Here is a 19,426-nt window from a genome sequence, read left to right as displayed (position 1 = left end):
CTCTTGAGTCTTGCTGATAATTCATTGATGAAATTTATGTGACAAAATGAGACGTGTGAGCCGGTTAGCAATGCATTAATATATTTCTTGTGTTAACATTTTTTCCCTTTCAATAAAGGTTTGGCAAGAGCAAAGTCTGTTCCTACAAAAACCTACTCAAACGAGGTTGTCACTTTATGGTACAGACCTCCAGATGTCCTCCTTGGGTCTTCTGAATATTCAACACAAATTGACATGTGGTAAATACAAATTCCACATAACCTTATTTACATGTCAGAACTTTCTGCCTCTTTACATTCAGTTCATAGCTTTAGATAAATCTCAAATAGTGTATTCATCAAATAGACTTTTGACACATCGACTTACTGTATATTGTGAGGACCACTAAATCTAAAATGCATGCTGCCTTTGTTCTATTTAGAAATGTTTACGGTCTCATTAAATGGTTTGTCCACTTTTTGACCATCTTTTACTAAAACCTGACAATTAGATTTAGTTTACATATGGCTACTAATGCTACATACCATCAGATGCCTAATTAAGGATTTTCTTACACTCTCAAGCCTGCCACATATTAAGGATTGCCCAGGTGATGTCATAGGATTCCCTCATTGAATAACGCTTTCGTCTAAGAACTTTCATTCACTTTCAATGTTTTCTTCTGTGGCCAGGAACTGCACAAAACAGTTGCCTACAAGACCCCAAAGTGGTCTTACATATGTTTACAGGATTTATACATACAGCTATGGGTTCTATCTGCAAAAGTCCCACGTTTCAGAACATTATGAAAGCCAAAGGGATATAAAAAGTAAATATTTGCTGCTTCTCTGTGGCCATGTCACCTAGTTGCTGCAAATATTTACACTCTATTTGTGACTTCTCCAGTAGTCTCTGTGAGGAGTGCTGTAACGCAAGATACAGAGGCAAGAAATGCCAGAACAGCATGGATAAAACAGGTCATTTAAATGGTTTACTAGATTTTCGAAAAATCTTTCAGATTGGTGTCTCAAAAAGGAGTTGGAATACTTTTTGGATGTATGATGGAAACAAAATTAAGATAACTACAGTAGATCCTGGTCTTTGAGTAGGATAAGAATACTTATTAGGATCGTAATTCTTTACACAATTTACTTGTGGTATTTGAGATACAGGTGTTTCCATTTATGTCATTATGTGGAGCTTTTTATATATCCTTTTAAGCATATCTGAACTCTTATGCTGTGGAAGTATGTTTGTTTACTTTTTTGTTTTGCTTCTTCTTCCAAGGGGTGTTGGCTGCATATTTTTTGAAATGGCTTCTGGAAGACCTCTCTTTCCTGGTTCTACTGTAGAAGATGAACTCCACTTAATTTTCAGACTTCTAGGTAAATGACGTCATGTTTATTTGAACATGTGCTTACTTTTGAACATAAACTCTGTGTTTTTTTATATAAAATTTGTTTTTGAAAGCTCAGTAAAGGACCTTGATTCCCAGACCTGGCCTTGAGGAGCAATTGACTCTGAAGAGGGGCAACCTATGTAGTGATCTTTGATGATTTGTTTTAGAATGCTGGAAGCAAAATTTGTCTGTGTGCTTCTGGATCAATGAGACAACCGTAGTGAAGTCAGTTTCTCTCTTAATAAAACGTTCTTGATACCAGTAGCTTAATTTGCATATATTGGTGGTATAGGTGCAATTTTGTGGAAGTAAAATCATGGCATTCTTAAATCAATGTTTCAATGAACCTGTGATGATGCTTGGATTTGGAAACAATCCTTCCTCTCAATTGAGACACTTTAGTGCACTACTCATTTAGCTCCCATAAGGAGCTTCATATAGCAGTTAATATGGCATGAAATGTGTCATTTCACAATGACTGTATAAACTGTCCTTCCTGTGAACAAAATATATCATGATATACAGATGTTAATTGTTTTTATTATTTTGTTACATTTTCGTTATATGATGGAAACAAGTGGCCTGAACATATTACTATACCACACTGTTTATATTATAAACGTTGCCTAAGGGAAGTCATCAGTTATAGCTGTAGATATTTTATCAATTTGCGTTTTTTGTGATCATAAAATATTTACCAATCCAACAGTGCAATTAACAATGTTTTTTCCAGGCACTCCATCTGAAGAAACATGGCCAGGAGTTTCGTCAAATGATGAATTTCGAAACTACAATTTTCCCAAGTACAAACCTCCGCCTCTAATCAATCACGCACCAAGGTATTGATCAGTGTTTGATCAATCTGTGTAACCCTTCAGGAAATGAGCAATATATAATAATTGTCCTTGTGTTAATGGAAATGATTGCTAACACTTTATGTTGTAGTTGATTAGTGTTTGTAGATACATTTTATTAACAATGTAGAAATAACATATTTATTTATTTTTAAGAAAGAAAAGACTGCTTATGGAATTCTTTCAAATTTAGTTTTTCCCAAAACTTAAATGTGTCTGTGTAACTTTATGTAGGATAAAATAATGACTGGAGTTTTAGTATGTCAGAAATCTCCACCCTTTTTTTTTTTTCCAGAAATTGACTGCATACACAATAGTCACCAATGTTGTATAGTTTTAAGGAAGTACATCTATGTCTGTTAAATTTGACATTGTACTAAATTAGAATCAAAACTCATAGGCCAGTTACCCACTGGTGCTAAAATGCTAATTTTAACCAGCTTTTTATGATGCAAAAGTATGGCAAGAAGGTATGGGAATGGAACCTATTGGTTCCAATGACCCCATACCCACTTCTGCTTGCACATGCAGTTGGGACTGGCTGGAGTATGGCAGCATATTTTTAGCGCTGCATGTTCCATTTCTACACCAACTTAATTGTCGGGTCTCCTAACAAAAATGTTCATTAGGCTCCTAAAGTTAAATGGGAATCCTTTACCCAGTTGCTTGTTCCAGTGCAAAGGGTGCATGCATTTTGCCAAATCCCAAATTGTCAACTAGCAACTGTGTGAGGCACTCCCCAATATTTCAAATGCCAAAGAGGGACAGTACGATTTTGTTTATAAAAAAACAAAAAAACACTAGTTTCTATAGACAGCTAGATTTACCACAACCAAATGTTAACTTGCTGAGCCAAGTAATGAAATCCTCAGTGAATGTCATTTATAGTGCACCTGTTGCTTACATATGGTGAGTGCAGCAATTTTTGTGTGCTGAACCAAAATTCATGATGATGCAGCCAGCTCAGTAAGGACATGTGCCTCACATAATATTCATGGAAAACTTTAATGATGTCACTGGTTCTGAGTAAACTGATTTCCCATAATTACTGGTTCAGCTTATACAATGGTTAACTACACCGTGTGTAATGTAGAGAACTTTGCTATTTTAGGGTGCTTCAGTTTTTGATGTTTTGGCCAGTACTGCAACTTCTACTACATAGACGTGTATATATTATCAGCCATGTCATTTTATGTGCAGGCAACATTGCTCATTTCCTTTGCTAGGGGTAAGAAACCGTTCTGCTGTACTCTTTGCATTGGATAAATTGTATCCTGCCCCAATGAAATTGCCTGGCTAAAAAGTAGGAGGAATCTGCAATAATAAAAAAAAAAGGTAAAACTTGTAGGAGGGGAATGTATCATCAAATGAATTATCTGAAGATGGAAACCCATTTAAGTTTAAGACCCAATTGGACTTTTTTGGGTTGTTTAGTGAGGGCATTCGTCAATATACGCTACATGACCAAAACATCTCATTGTAAAACCATGGGCATTCATATGGAGTTGCACCCCCTTGCTGCTATAACAACCTCCACTCTTCTGCAATGGCTACCCCCTATATTTTGGGACAAGGATCCTTGCTTGCTGGGTATAAGGCCTTTCCCAAACTGTTGACACATGGGTGGAAGCACAAAATTCTCTAGAATATCATTGTATGGTGTATGGGTTTTCTTCACTGGAACTAAGGGCCCATGCCAAACCATAAACAGCCCCAGATCATTATTCCTTCTCCACCAAACTATATAGTTGTCAGTAAGAATTCTGGTAGGAAGTATCCTCCTGACATCCGCCAAACCCAGATTCATTCATCAGAGTGCCTGATTTTGAAGTGTGATTAGTCACTTCAGAGAACGTGTTTCTACTGCTCCAGAGTCCAATGGCCGTGTGCTTTACACCACTCCAGTTGATGTTTTGCTTTACACATGGTGATTTGAGGCTTGGGTACAGCTGTTCGGCAATGAAAACCCAACCCATGAAGCTCTCGACGAACAGTTTTTGTGCGGACGTTGCTTCCACAGGCAATTTGAAGCTCAGTAGTTAGTGTTGCAGTCAGACAGGCTTTTTTTCACATACTTCAGCATTTGGTGGGCTCATTCTGTGGCTTAACTCTTCGTGGCTGAGCTGTTGTTGCAACTAGACGTTTCCAATTCACAATAACAGCAATTTCAGTTGCCCGGGGCAGAATTTTGACAAACTGACTTGTTGGAAAGATGGCATCCTATGACAGTGCCTTGTTTAAGGTCAATGAGCTCTTCAGTATAACCCATTGTAAATGTTTGACTATAGAGATTGCAGTGCAGTATGCTTGATTTCATGCACCTGTTAGCAATGGATGTGGCTGAAATGTCCATACATACTAATTTTAATGGTCTGTTAGGCTGCCGGGCTGATAACGAACTTGGAGAACAAATAACAGAGGTCTTCACCTATAGCAGCTGCCTTTCCCGTAGAGCTTTATGCTCTCATAGGTACTCGGATGCCCCCAGGACTTAACTCCTAGCGTAGTGCAAATTCGTTAAACACCACTGCAGCGGCAGGCCAGAGGAGGCTGAGTAGATGGAAACGGATGGTCAGATGTAAGCCGAGGTCAGGGGTCGCAAGCAGGTAGAATGGTCAAATAACACGCCAAAGGGTCAGGGTCACCAGCAAGACAGCAGAATCCAGGAACAAGGCAATAGTCACAACGGGAGGTCCAAAGATAAACAACACCGCGGTCATCATGGAGACGACCAGGGCGCCAGGGAGAGGGGCAGTGAGTCGCGGCGGTGCCCGCGGCCGCTGTGGCTTTTAACAGGGTTGACATGCTTTTAGCCATGTAGCGTAGATTCTTTATTAGTCCTAAATGAGGTACAATTTGGAAGTAATGACAACAGTATATGTTCTAGTCTTTTTCTTTCCCCCCCCCCTCCCCCCCACATTTGTCAAATTAGCTTAAACTAATTTGAAATACATTTTGCTGGTTTTCTTACTGTGAATACTAGATGCAAAGGATTAGACTGTGTAACGCACTATATACACATGTTATATCTGTGAATATAGACATGCATTTGACTAATAGTGGTTGTCTTTGCTACTTTTACCATAGATTGTATTAAAATCTTTTATGGATGAATTCTGTTATTTGGCTATGGTTTTATTGAAAGGTTAATTCCACCTTTTTGTAGAGAAAATTTTGAATGGTTATCCCCACCCCCATTTCTGTCTCTTACCTAAATAATGGTGGACTGTCCCCTGGGACCCAGTAGAAACCTGGTCCCCAACAGCAGAGAAGGGGGGATCCCAGAGGAGCAAATCCAATCATTCAGATAATGGAGAGCAATGGCGTTAGTGGGTAACTGTTCAATAAACTGTTTTTATGTTACAAACATTTAAATAAGTCTTGTAAACAGTCATTTACCAAGAAGAATAATTTCCAGAACAGAATTTCTTACTCGCCTTCAAGTAAAAAAAAAGTTTTATATATATTATGATGCATAATGTCACCTCCTCTAACTGCTTATCCTCTGCAAGCTCTGGATTCCAGGTTCTTCTCTGCTACCTGGGTGCACAGATTATTCACCCTTATCCCTTAATGACCCTCAACTCACACTTAATGATCAACGTGTCTCTGATAGTCCCAGAACACCCAACCAATGTAATGCTCTGTAGTTTATATCTTGCTGTATTTTAGAATCAAATTATTATATTATTATTGTCATCTTTACCTGAAAACATTTATAAAATGATTACTTATTATGCATGTCATTTGTAATGTCACTTTATCATATTGTACAGTCTAATATACACGTATTTATTTTAGGTTAGACTCTGAAGGAATTGAGCTATTAACGAGGTTTCTTCAGGTAAGAACTATTGATTTTCATTAATCAATGCATTTGTTTCTGGCTTTTTAGTGTATGTTTCAATGTACACATACAAGTGTCTTCTTGCAAGCTGTCTGTCTTTAAGGGATGTCCACCTGTGGTTTTTAACTTTCAAGATTGGTCTCCTCTATAAACAATCTTCTAGTACACTTGAACCAAGTGAAATAATTCATGCTGCAGCCTGATCTCTTTAGAGCAATGTGCATCTTTGTAAATGACACAGATGGGTTCTGTGCTCTTTCCTGTGTTGTGCAATAGAGAAAGGTGCACAGAGCTTATTGCAGACAAGGTAACAGTGAATTCCTACTGAAAGAGATTTATCCATCTCATTTTCTTTGATATACCTACAATTTAATCATTAACACTTATCGTCAATTCAGGTTTACTTTATTTTGATTGAGCTAAACCTAAAATTTTAAGGTTAACTTAATTTAAAATTAATAATGGGGCATATTCAATTCTCCGGAAGTTCTGCCGCATAAAAACTAATACCGTTATTACGGTAGTAGTTAGCTGGATTTCAGCTCGTGGCTCAGGGAGCTGCGAGCTGAAATCCAGCAGGAAAATTACCGTAGTAACGTTTTTTCCGCGCACTATTACCGTAATAACGGTAATAGTGCGTGGACCGCGGGATTTTCGCCGTTTCTGCCGACAATTGAATACGCCATAGAATTTACAAATATGTATGTAAAAATTCTCAACTGGATAGAACTTGATGGTTTCTGTTCCAGTACGATTTTGTGATGTTGTTTGCAACATATTCTATGCAGCCAACCCACTTAAGCCTAAAAATGGTTGATGACAACTATAATAACCTTCAATAAAGCTTGTGGTCATAGAGAAATAAAACAGTAGCTCAAATAACCAACGCCAATAGAGGTTTGTATTTTATAATTATACCGTTAAAGTCTTATTATTTGTTTTTATTATTCTGTTTTGTGGTTTAGTTATTACCCTTTGTTTGTATCCCATATTAATTGGAACGGATTCCCCAAGTTATACAGTCCCTCAAATAACATTATTCCTTGTTTTACAGTATGAATCTAAAAGGAGGATTTCAGCAGAAGATGCAATGAAGCATGCTTACTTCAGAAGTCTTGGAACAAAAATACATAGCTTGCCTGAAAGTAAGATGATAATATTTTGGATATAGTTCATACTTTGTGGTTTTCATTAGCAATAGAGTGAAAAATGTGTATGAAATTGTAAAGTATTCATAATTCTTTATTAATGAGTATAGTTTTCCATTGATGAGTTGTTGAAAATGTAGTATTGGGTGCTCTTGTAAATATTGTGGATTTTAAATGTATTAATTATTAGATATTGTATGTAGAAATCGGCCATACAGTACCATCTAGGTCAGGGTTGTCCAACCCGCGGCCCAGCACGCCTGTAAATGTGGCCCAGAAGGAGTTTTGGTTGTGGCAAGGGGGTAGCGCTCTTAATGGAAAAAAAAATCCTGCAAAAGAAAAGAAACTACTTACCTTGCGGTCACGTCAGCTGGCACTCCGGCTCCCTCCCTTGTCTCCTCCTCCACGCAGAGCTCGCAGTGAATGTCGGGCGTGATGTCATCACGCCCAACATCCATTGCGGAGCGCAGCACAGAGGAGACACCCGCGCGAGAAGAACAATCAGCAGCAGAGAATTGGAGAAGAGAAGAGGACAGGCGAACAAGCCGATTTAAAAGGTAAGTTAAGGGGGATTGTTTTTATTATTTCAAGGGACGCTGGCCAGTGAATAAAAGTCACCTGGTCCTGGAGCATCATGGACCTTATTCCCTGCTACATACTTCTACATGTATTACTAATGGGGCATTATATATTATTCTCTCTGGCCCATTATAAGTTGTTATCCCTTAACTAACATAGTGGTGTAATTAGCAAAACAGGTCACAATTTGGGGTCACAGTGGTGTATATGTCAGGTACCGCAGGCCTGGTCAGGGCACCCTGATATACAATACCTGGCTTAAATGATATTGCATCGAAACAATACAAAAAAGTGATTATAGTATATATAATAACTAGAGAGGATTTTTTGAACAGGGAGATTGAAAGGTAAGTATAGGGGGATTTGAAAAAAAAGTGATATATATATATATATATCAGCTATCGTTATTGGTAGTGTATCTTATGTGTCTGCCAATGTGGCCATGGGAAGCTAAAGGGTTGGACACCCCTGATCTAGGTATTCCCAAATAGAGACTGTTTTAGCAGTTGGAAGTTGAATTGTCTGGTGCCTATAGCACTGGAGTTTGCAATTCCAAAAACTTTTATTTCCTTCAAACTATAAAAACCTACTTCTGAAGATAAGGTAATATTGTTAAGATGTAATAAAGTGCTTAAACTTTATTATTAGAGTGGACCAATCATTTCTGAGCAAAAATTTTTCGTAGCGTCAAGTGTACTATGCAAGTGTAAAAAAAAGTTAATTCTCCCTCTGGAATACAAATAAATACATTGTGTCCTATAAGTAAGTGCAGGTACTTAATCCACATATTGATCTTTATTTGTTTAATACCAGACATCTGTGATGATTCCCTAGGTGGTGAGGACTGGCTTAAGGTGTTTACTAGGCTGAGAACCCCCCCACCCCCCCCCCCTTCCCCAGTAGCTGCCCAACTCAAGGTTCAATGTAAAATACGAAGAGTAATCTGCCTTAGCAGTCAAATAAAGGTTGGTGATCAGCTTTACCAGTTACTCTGAACAGCAACAGGCACTTACTTGAGATCCTTGGGTTTACGCTTTCCGAAGCTTGACTGATGCCTCGTTGGCAGGGGCGTCCCCCAATTTTGGCATGCTCACTTCTGCAAGCTTGGCTTGTCTTAGTACACAGATATGTGTTCCTCTCTAGGCTCTTGCTATCCTACCACTAGTGCTGGTCTACCAAGAACCAAAATCCTCACACAACACTATCAGGGCCGGATTAAGGGAATGGAGGCCCCTGGGCTAAGGGGGCCTCCATTCCCCCGTGAGGACCCCCCCCCGTGATCCGAGCGGCCCGCGCACCCCGTGATCTGAGCTGCCCCCGCATCTCAGCCCCAGACCGATCAATACTGCTGCTGAGCATTTTCAAGGGCCCCCTCGATGCCATAGGCCCCTGGGCTGTAGCCCAGTTAGACCTATGGTTAATCCGGCCCTGAACACTATGCATAAGCAACTTTCTTGTATCCCCTGTGTGTATTTCCCATGTCTCCTCCTGTAGTGCCAAGTTCAGATTTTTCAGGGGAAGACCATTATTGGGCACCTTTATTGCTAAGGGATGTTCTAGAGCTATCCTGACTCCCCTGCAGACACCTGATTTTATCGCCTTCGCTGGGATTGGGGCCTTTAGGACAGTCATGGGAAAACACAGGGACAATAGGACTGTTAATGGTTGGAAAATGGGTGAATCCTTTGTTTAAACCACTTAATAAAAAGTATCGCTCATCCTTCTCTGACACAGGAAGTTCTCTTTTGGGTTGGGTTATATCTGAGCACAGTAGCTGCCGAGACATGGCACATACAACATAAGAACACTTTGTAAAAGTATGGTTAAAGGGGAAAAATAAAGTTGCCACTAGATGACAAAAAAAAAAAACTGTTGTTCAAGTTCAAGTAGTACAGTGGTTAACATTACTGCCTCACAGAGCTGGGGTCATGAATTTGATTCTGACCCAAGACCCTACCTGTCTGAAGTCCGAATGTTTTCTCTGATTTTTATTGGTTTTTCCTCAGGTTATCCTGGTTTTCTCCCACACTCCAAAGATTGGTAGATTAATTGTCTTCTGACATAAATAACCCTTGTGTTGGGGTCACCATGCAGTAGGGAATATAGATTGTATGCTAGTGATGTGTATGATTAAATCCCACCTGTAAAGCGCTTCATAGTATGTAGGCGCTATATAAATAACCGTTACAAATAATACTTATGGGTCTATAACCCTTACTAGTAAGGAGAAAGGGAATATCGAGATGAGTGCCCACTGCCCAAATTTTACCACAGTGGCTAAGCTCGCAGGACAGGGAAGCTGCCCAGAAGTGAATGTTTGGGTCTAGTCCCTGAGTTTACAAGACTGGGAAGCTGCTCAAAATGATGGCTTTATTTGAAGACTGAAGACTGTATTTGGACATTTTCTGTTGTAGGAAATTGGTCGGAATTTTGTACAGCACTTTTGTTATATCCGACTAGTAATATTTTTCTCGTGTCACGTTTCAGATATATCAATATTCAGTCTTAAGGATATTCAGCTGCAGAAAGATCCTGGTTTTAGGAATTCTTCCTATCCAGAGGCAGGTATGTTATTTGATCAGTGGTATGTAGGCATGTTTTTCACAATGTATATTGTCATTTTCCTGCACTCGTGCATTTCTTCTGTTCAATCATATAAAATACTGTGGAGTCAAAAATGCATGCACATTTTTGTGCTTTTCATGCAATTGTTATGCATTGAGGACTCCATTGAATTGAAAGCGTCCTGCACCAAGCATGAATATTGCACATATGCTCAATACTCAATCCATACACTTATGCGGAACATGGTTTTGTGTGATCTGCACCTTTTCCTTCGGTAGATTTCAAAAGCTGTTTGGTACTTCATAGAAGTTCACATAATGCGACCTCATTACTACACCTGTATCGTTGTTGGATGCAGCTTACATTCCGTAGACTTGCTTGTGACTACAAATCATTATATTCAATTTAAGATGACTATTAAGCCATATGTTCTACAACATTCAGCTTATGACAACTAAATTAGTATAATAAATTCAATTTAAGATGACAAGCTATGCATTCAACTTATTATCCCAATTGAATTAGAATATATGACTATCAATGCATTTGTATTTATCCAGAAGCATTTATTTATTTTGAGTGTTCGCATTTGCAATTTGGAAGAAAAAAAACCACTAACACTATGTAATATCTAATGAGCTATTTTAAGTTACACATGTCATTCACTTTTCTTTGTTTCAAGAACAGCTAAATCCCTATTTTTATAATATGGCTAATTTACATGATATGTTTGTTTAATGAGTAATGCAGTATATATAGTAATACATAGTTTATTGACCCGATACTTCAACGATAATTGATCTTTGATTTCGCTTAAGGGTTCTAAATCTGTGGCTTGTGAAATAATGCTTGATAAATCAGCGAATGATGCGTAATATGTTTATGTATTGTAATGTTGTAATCTTTGTTATTGCTTTAGCCACATTAACTTGTTTTCTATACTGACTGAGTAGTTTCTTGTTTTCAGGGCACGGCAAGAACAGAAGACAAAGCATGCTCTTTTAAGATGTTTTTCCTATCACAGTTTCATACAAATATCAGAAGCTTCGGTGGCAACTTTTAATTCTGGTGGACTATGGTGACTTGTCATCACTGACGTACCTACAGTGGAGATGTTTTATTTCAGGCCTGCAGATTTCCTTTTTTTTTTTTTTTTGTTTCTTTTTAATACTTGTTGTCACAGTGTGACGAAGTTTGTACAGTCTGTTTTGAGATCTCTGCTGTTAAAGCCAGTAGGTTACAGCTGTCAATGTGACTAGCTGCAATTCTCGTGCAGGACTGAGACACAATGCGTTATTTATTGCCGAATCATTGCTGCTAAATGACTACTGTCTGAATATTTACCATAACAAACAAGTTGAATGCCTGAAGAAGTTGCAGTGGCTTGATAATCTGTGAATGCATCATTGTTTGTTTTTTATTTGTTTTTTTGTTTTCTTTATTCGTTTTCTTTTTTTTTTTTTATGCCCAACATTTGTTTAATGTTTTACTTTTTGTTTTGTTTTTTTTTAGTTTATTTTTATTAAATTGTATTGTTTCCATTAAGGCTATTTTTGATTTGCTTGGCCTTGACTGTGGACCATGTTTGATATTTAATTGAACTAAATAATTCTTCCAATCTTAAAAGATAAAACTATATTTGGCAACAATTTTTAATAACCACATAAGAAAAGATCAGGTAATAACTTTCAAGTGGTGTGAGGTAGGAGATAATCAGGTCACCAGCCAATCGTTAAGACTTCAGTTTTGAATATACAGGTCAGGAACCCAGTTTTTTCTGCCTAGTAAATAGTATTATCTTTTTCTTGTAAGTACCACAACGTGCCTCTAGCACTAAAAGAAAAACAGAGTGAAGTACAAACACACTTAGTGTGTGTGTGTCTTTATTTCTAACAGAACATTTGTATGCTACAGAAAAAGCAAGATGTCTAACCATTCTACTCTAACCTTTTTCTTTAAAACCAAAGTAGATGTCATTATGCTTCCTTAATAAATATGTAACTGAGCAGGTTAGGATTCCTCCAGAGTTTCCTTTGCTACTGAAGATGAATAATCTTCAGTGGAATCTTAAAGAAAGCAGGGCTGCTAGCCATTAACTAATTTTAAACCCTCCAAAGATTTTCACTTGGGGGGCTATTAAATTTAAATATTTTTTATCGTATTTAGCTATGTCCTATCCATGGCCAGATTCATTAACGTACTTGAGCAGCACTGGACGAAACTCTTGTTACAGGGCATACAAGACACATCCTTCTTACAGAATGTTATTTTTTATTCAGGAGAACAAGTTTGGCGGGGGGGGGGGGGGAGGGTTAATAATGATATGAGATTTCTATCATAGTAGGGTAATTGTGCAAAACATTCCACTCCCCACTGATGATCAGGTGCAGATGCTCATACATAAATGCCAATAAAAATTAGGCAGATGGCCTATCTACAAGTTTTTTCTTTTTCCTTTTAATTCTGAGTGAAATCACTAATGTGGTTTTGTACAATTTGACATTTTCATGACAAATGGAAGCAGCAGAAAGAAATGCGTTAAAGACCATGGAATGGTTACTGGCCAAGGGGCTTTCACTGTTGAGAAAACCCCAGATGTAGGGTTTGCTACGTTTATAGTAGTCACAACTACTTCCTTGAGGTGTGCCCAGTGCAGTAAAATATTTTTAAACGAACTGTGGTAATTGAGTTGTACTAAATGTCTCGGTTATCTTATTTTTATTTTCTTTCTTTAGTTTGTCAAAACCAACATCTATCCTTTGAAAACAGACATATAAGACCTTGTCTTATTAATAGATGTTTGTAATGTTATATAGCCTACAACGCAGTAGAGCTAAGACGTCTCACACAGTACAAATTTGACTTTTTTTTTTTTTTAACTCGGTACACAATCAAAATAGATTGAAAAAAACCCAAAAATAAGCACCGCAATATTTGAGCCGTTAAAATTAACTGAATTTACCCAAAACGTTTATTTTTCCTCTGCAGCAAAGACCTAATTCAAAAATGTGTTTTTGACACAAGTGCTCAGCTAACACGAGAAGTCATTGTTCTGTAAAACATAACAACCCCTTGACTTTCATTACATGATTAAAACAAAACTGTACAAATGATTAACTTTAAAGAAAGAAACCTAAAAATGGCCAAAAACTGAAACCCCTAGAACCGTGATCTAATTTCCGGTTGTTTTTCATCCTGTCCTGCAATTTATAATGCTGTGGCTTGTCCAACATTAAGCTGTAGCATCCTTAATGATTAAATTAGCCGCAAATGAGAGAGATTAAATGGGAATTGCCTTTCTTCTGCTGGAAAGTTGAGTGGCTCAGCACTGAAAGAGCTCCATAGTGACAGTGGAATAGCATACCCCAATCTATGTAATGGCTGCAGGATAGTATAATGCATTGCCATTGCTATAAGAACAGCCATGCACAACTTTCAGCAGTCAAGCTGTGGTGGAATTTACACTTGATCTAGAAGCACAAGCATTTAAAATGTAAGGTTTTTCAAACTAATTTGTTTTTGTTTCTCAGCAAATGTATTGAAAGGGGTGTTGGTAGTGAAAGGGTTAAAGTCCCTTTTTCTGCTGGCAAGGATATTTCTGTATGACTACATTTCTTTCTTTCTCTTTCTTTTTATTTCTCTTTCTTTTTATTTCTCTTTCTTTTTATTTCTTTTTCTTTCTTTCTTTCTTTCTTTCTTTCTTTCTAAATGGTCATAAATCTTTAGCTGGTGTACCTTGAATGAATGATAATGGTTTTGTTTAATCCATCATTCACTGTAAACCATTCATGGTTATGCCACTGTTGAGGTGAAAAAGAAGTGTGTAGGATATTACAGTATTATGTGACTTTTTTTTTTTTTTCCCCCCACCCCATCTTTGTTTTTCTAATTTTATTTGTGACTAGTGATTGTGGAACATGTGGGGTTGTTTCATTCCTATAACTGATATATTAAGATGGTATTTTTTTTTAAATTATGATTTTGTTAGAAAAAAAGCAAGTTTATGTTAAATAGCAGTGAATATTGGACCACTACTACTTTTCATAATTTGTAAATGGGTTTAATTTAAGAAAAAGAATCCGTAGAACTAACAAACTGCTGTTTATTTTAAACTGACAAAGCCTGTATTAATATTGTACTTTCTGAAGTATAAATATTACGTGAAATATAATAGTCTGTTTTGCATCTCATGGAAAAGATATTCCTTTGCTGTAAGGCGCTTTCATCAGACCTTCTTGTACTACACAGGAACGTGTGTTTAAATTTTGTTTTTGTTTTACATTTCCCACCCCGGTGCTGGTTTCTACAGTGTTTTATAAAACTGTCCAGGTTAAAAAAAAATAAAATAAAAATAAACTGGTTCTTTAAAATTTTAAATTTACTCTACATGGTTTTACATTTGGGTTTTTCAATACTCCTGAATCAATATAAAGTGTTAGTAATGTTTGCTGAATGGCAGGGTATCCCTTTTAAGGAGGCAAAACTAAATCTGTTTCCCTAAATGAAGATTTTACTGGCAAACTGGCTACACTAAGACATTATCCTGCCAAGTCCTTCACTGCATAATGTATGTAAGAGATAGATAGATATATTTATAGATATATATATAATTTAGGTGTGGGATCAGTTATGTGGAACGCTTCAGACTTTTTTCTTTTTTTTTTATATATCATTTGGAGCACCATGCCTAATATATTATACAAAAGAATATTACCCCTGCCCTTTTCTATACTGCCCCCTGGCATTCCTCACCTCTTAAAATTGTTCATCAATGGTTCTCACAGTGATTTACAAAAAATCATTTGGTGATGGACATAGAAAACATTAATCTCTATGGCTACCACTGTTTCCTGTTCACATCTCATAACATATTTAAATTCACCCCTCACAAAATGTTGCAGCACTGCATAAAAAGGTGGAGTTCTTCATTGACCTCCTATTAGCACTACATGTTTAATGCAAGCGAAGTTTGATATATGAATCTAACTGAATTTGTGCTGTCTGAAGACTTCAGCTTTAAAGGAGATGTACAGCCCGGACAAGGTTTTAACATAAAATATCACTACTTCTAGCTCGTAAAATAACCCTAACGGATACCGAGATGTAGGCCTGCTTTGTTTTCTGGTTTCCAGACATGCCTGGAAAATTTCCATAATGCATCAGGTGTTTGGCCTTGTTATATGATCCTACCACCTTTTGTAAGTCTCCACACAACGATGACTGGAGAGAAGAAATTTTCAGGGTCTTTGTATCTGGTGACAGCATCCCCAACAAAGCCTAAGGAACCAGAGAGAACAGAACAATGCAGACCTGGCACGAAAATATATTTCATTGCATTAAAGTATTAACTATGTATTCCCAGTTATGGAGATGACTGATTTTAAACATTTTCACATGTCTGAATTTTCTTCATGCCATAAAATGTTTCAGACGTGAAACAGCCTCCCTCTTTCAAATAGGATTTGTATTAATATGTTCACACCTTGATATGGAATTAAATTTATCCTCTATTCTGTACCATTATACAGTGGCCGAAGTGTGCCGGTATAACACACTGTGTTATACCAGTACTCAGTCTAACTCACCACTTGGTGATCCATTGTCAAGTGCCTACGCTTCAGTACATTTTAGGCTAAAAAAAAGTCTGCTACTTGTATAACTTCGTAATGGAGACACTGTAAAGTAGAAGTTAATTCACTTGATGATGTGGCAAAACTTTATTTAGGAACTTACCCTAAGCAAAAAGAACAAACCAAGAGTTATTCTGCATCTATCTCATGGGACAGGCATATACTTTACTGATAGAGTTCTGCGTAGTGGATGTCATTCTCAGTCTGTTCTATGTGGGTGCTTGTGTCTGAATGTGTGACTGGGGAGATGTGGGGATCACAAAGCCCTTATTTTAGATGGTTTTTAACACTTTAACAAAATACAAAAACATATTAAGTACTACCGCTTAATATGGCTTTGTATTTTATTAAATTGTGTCAAAAACCATCTAATATTGAAACAATTATAATTTAAACCCATAAAATTTCCTGAAGTTTCAGGGTCTAGGCAGCCCCAAGCCATTGAGTTAAACTTATCATACCACCACTTCTAATTTCCACTTCGATCACTGCCCGTATATAACCCCATAACCATGAAAGTGAATACATTGGTCAGTGATGTAGATAGTATACAGCAGCTTCATAATCTTTTCTCGAGTACAATGAATAGGTTATGTTTTGAGTATTTTACGTTGATAATTGCTGGACAAGTTAATCTGATAAAGTTAAACTTAACGTAGCAATAATGCAGTGTGGCTTCCAGCCAGTCATATAAGGTTATAGAGTGGCTCTGAACCAATAATAAGCCATGCTCTGTAGAACTCTCAGCAATCAGCATTTCATGGAGTGAGGCTTATAACCACTTTACTAAGAAACTAAACCTCCCTAACAAAACAGAACTGTAAATCTGTGATTTTATGTACTGTGAAGTGTAACAAAATTCCCTCACTGGTCTTAGTTGTGTTATGTTTGTTGTTCTAACTGCAGACAGCTGCTATAATTGCTCTCATCTGAAATTGGTTCAACTTTAATGAAGTCAACCATATCATTGCATAATTATACATCCGTAAAAGTGCCGGTATATTTTCCGCACAGTAGTACAATACAGTTTATTCCCTTATGTTACTATATTTATGGTACCTTCTGCTCCCCTATAATTCACTTTAGAGTGAAAAGGTTTAATATAGCATTGCTCTAATACCACTAAGGGAGGAATTATTCAGAATCGGGTAAAGTGGAAATCTAATCTAAAACAAATTTATTTGATATTTTTATGTAGGTTTAATATAAATATATAGAGCAGTTCATACTAAGTATTTGTAATATGAACCAGTTTTTTTTTTTGTTTAACAATAGCTCTTTATTTTGTATATTTGTCATTGTAGTAATATTTCCAGAACACGGGAATGTTTTTGTAACTAGTCGTCACATGTAGAAAAAATGTTCCATGTTGGGTTACTAGAGAGATCCAGAGTCTTGAAACATGTCTGATGGTAGCAATTATTTAAAAGGCAATTATTCAGTCAGTGGATGTATTTGACAGAAATAATGTTGATTTAATTTTGTTTAGAAAACAATCCTTTTCAAAATAATCTAAATTTGAAATGTCCTTTTCATGGTAACATTTGACTAATTATCCAAAAATCCCAGAGATGAGTGATTTTTTTGTAAACAAAGGTAAAATGCCTGTTTACCATAACATTTATTCTTTGTTTTTTGGTTTTTATTCCCTAGAATGGAACACAATGTATAAGACTGTCATTTAATATACATTAAAAAGCACTAAATATAAAAATTGCTGGAGTACATATTTTGGGAAACTGACAGACATTCTATCAGAGGTATCTCTTCCTAAAGGTTCCCCATGATGCAAAAAAAAAAATATATATAAAACATTTACAAAACATTATGCAAAAGAAGGCACAGCCGGTTATAGTTTACATAAGCTCAAGTGCATAACATAGAATGGGGTGAGGGGCTTTACATCCTTTTTCAATGCAATGCTTAAGTCTAAGTTAGGAAAGAGAATAAACAGTGCTCAACACTTCGGAAATACAAAACCTGGAACACACGTTAAATCTTGTATACTGCAAGGAAATGTTCGGCAACTTATGCTGACACAATTTAAAGAAAGGTGCAAACTGAACTTGGATACCCATGTTTTTCTAAATACTTGTTTTTGTCACAGGTTGTTATAGACCTTTAAACAAAAAAAAACAAACTCTTAAGCCAACTGGCCAGTAGCTGTAAAATGTAAAACACGTTCTGTTTAGCATACTGCACAGTATCCATATGAGTCACACAGACACTATCACAAGTTAAAGGAAGAACTACATATTTCCACCAGTCTAGATAGCAACCGGACAGTACCAGTAGAGCACAATGGCTCCATCAGACAGACTGGCACTGATTGATCAGCATACTGACCAGTGTATAAACGACTGGCAAATGCAGGACCTGCTGACCACTTTTGCTTATTTGGCCAAACCAATGTACAATACAATTTAACCCACCAATCTGATGACAAACATGCTTATTGTCCAGTACACAGATGCATATAAATAATCTGACTGTGACACTGATCATATTGAAATCCAGAATGCAAGTAAATAAGGCAAATGTTGCTGGCTAAAAATCCTTCAGATTGGAGCACCCTGCATGGGTGTCCTAATTCCAGGCCAGTCCGACTCTAACGTGGGTTGTTTTAGGATCGATTACAACAACAGTGAAGTCCATATTATGTTGAGACTGCATCAGGACTTTTGGGAGTTTGATGATAGCAGCACTGGAGATGATGCTCTGTCCAATCCTGGAAGCTGCATGGGCAGGTGACCATTCAGCAGGTTTGGAAACTAGGAGGAAAAAAGAGGCAAGACGTTATATCTGAAGTATTCAATGGAAACTATACATATGTGCTTTTTATTTTATTTTTCTCACTGCTTTCCAATTTAGTAATGGGTAAATGTGAACATAAACTTGTATGGTTTGATACCACAGAACTCCTTATACTTCCTGTAGTCTTTTGATAATAGGACTTCAGACATATTTGTATCCTTTCTTAGTTTGTTTATAATCTATTGATTCAGTTATGATGTAAAGTGATGACCATATATTTATGTACTGGGTAGTATCAAACTTGTTGTCCATTTTAGTAAAATAGTAAATATATTCAGTAGAAAAGCATAATCCTGCAACTATTTCTTATTGTACTTTATGTGATAGTAAATTTATTTCCATGTTTATAGGTTACAGTTTCACAATTTTTCAAGGGGTTGTTTTCCTCTTTGGGTAATCTCTTCTGTTTGGGGACAGTTACCCCATCATGTATGTGTGTGTTTTTGTTTTTTTTTGTTTTTTCCCTTGTAGCTGCCTTCACTTCTCTATACCCTGAACCTCCACCATTACCAGAATGCTATTCAAGCAGTTAGAACTGATGTGTATAGAAGAAGCAGGTCCTTCATCTCCTGGTAGTTAGACCCCCCCAGAAGGGGTACATGAAGGAGCTG

General features: G+C 37.0%; 2 protein-coding genes across 7 annotated transcripts in view; one reads left to right on the top strand and one right to left on the bottom strand.

Moving 5' to 3' along the window:
* The window catches only part of CDK17 (cyclin dependent kinase 17), a 176,587-nt gene extending 164,494 nt beyond the window's left edge, over positions 1 to 12,093 (top strand). For all 5 annotated transcript variants that reach the window (XM_075209326.1, XM_075209328.1, XM_075209325.1 and 2 more), the window contains 7 exons: positions 119 to 239; positions 1,267 to 1,364; positions 2,112 to 2,217; positions 6,034 to 6,076; positions 7,134 to 7,224; positions 10,294 to 10,371; positions 11,339 to 12,093. In XM_075209326.1, coding sequence (XP_075065427.1) covers positions 119 to 239; positions 1,267 to 1,364; positions 2,112 to 2,217; positions 6,034 to 6,076; positions 7,134 to 7,224; positions 10,294 to 10,371; positions 11,339 to 11,376 — 575 coding nt within the window. In that variant the 3' untranslated portion in view covers positions 11,377 to 12,093. The remainder of the gene's footprint in view (positions 1 to 118; positions 240 to 1,266; positions 1,365 to 2,111; positions 2,218 to 6,033; positions 6,077 to 7,133; positions 7,225 to 10,293; positions 10,372 to 11,338) is intronic.
* A 5,358-nt stretch (positions 12,094 to 17,451) lies between these two features.
* ELK3 (ETS transcription factor ELK3) overlaps positions 17,452 to 19,426 on the bottom strand; it is a 33,860-nt gene continuing 31,885 nt past the window's right edge. For both annotated transcript variants that reach the window (XM_075209330.1, XM_075209329.1), the window contains exon 5: positions 17,452 to 18,772. In XM_075209330.1, coding sequence (XP_075065431.1) covers positions 18,674 to 18,772 — 99 coding nt within the window. In that variant the 3' untranslated portion in view covers positions 17,452 to 18,673. The remainder of the gene's footprint in view (positions 18,773 to 19,426) is intronic.

The sequence above is a fragment of the Mixophyes fleayi genome, chromosome 4 (genome assembly GCF_038048845.1).
Source record: "Mixophyes fleayi isolate aMixFle1 chromosome 4, aMixFle1.hap1, whole genome shotgun sequence".
Lineage (NCBI taxonomy): Eukaryota > Metazoa > Chordata > Amphibia > Anura > Limnodynastidae > Mixophyes > Mixophyes fleayi.
Note: the sequence above shows the minus strand (reverse complement) of the source record. Positions and strands in the feature narration are given on the sequence as shown.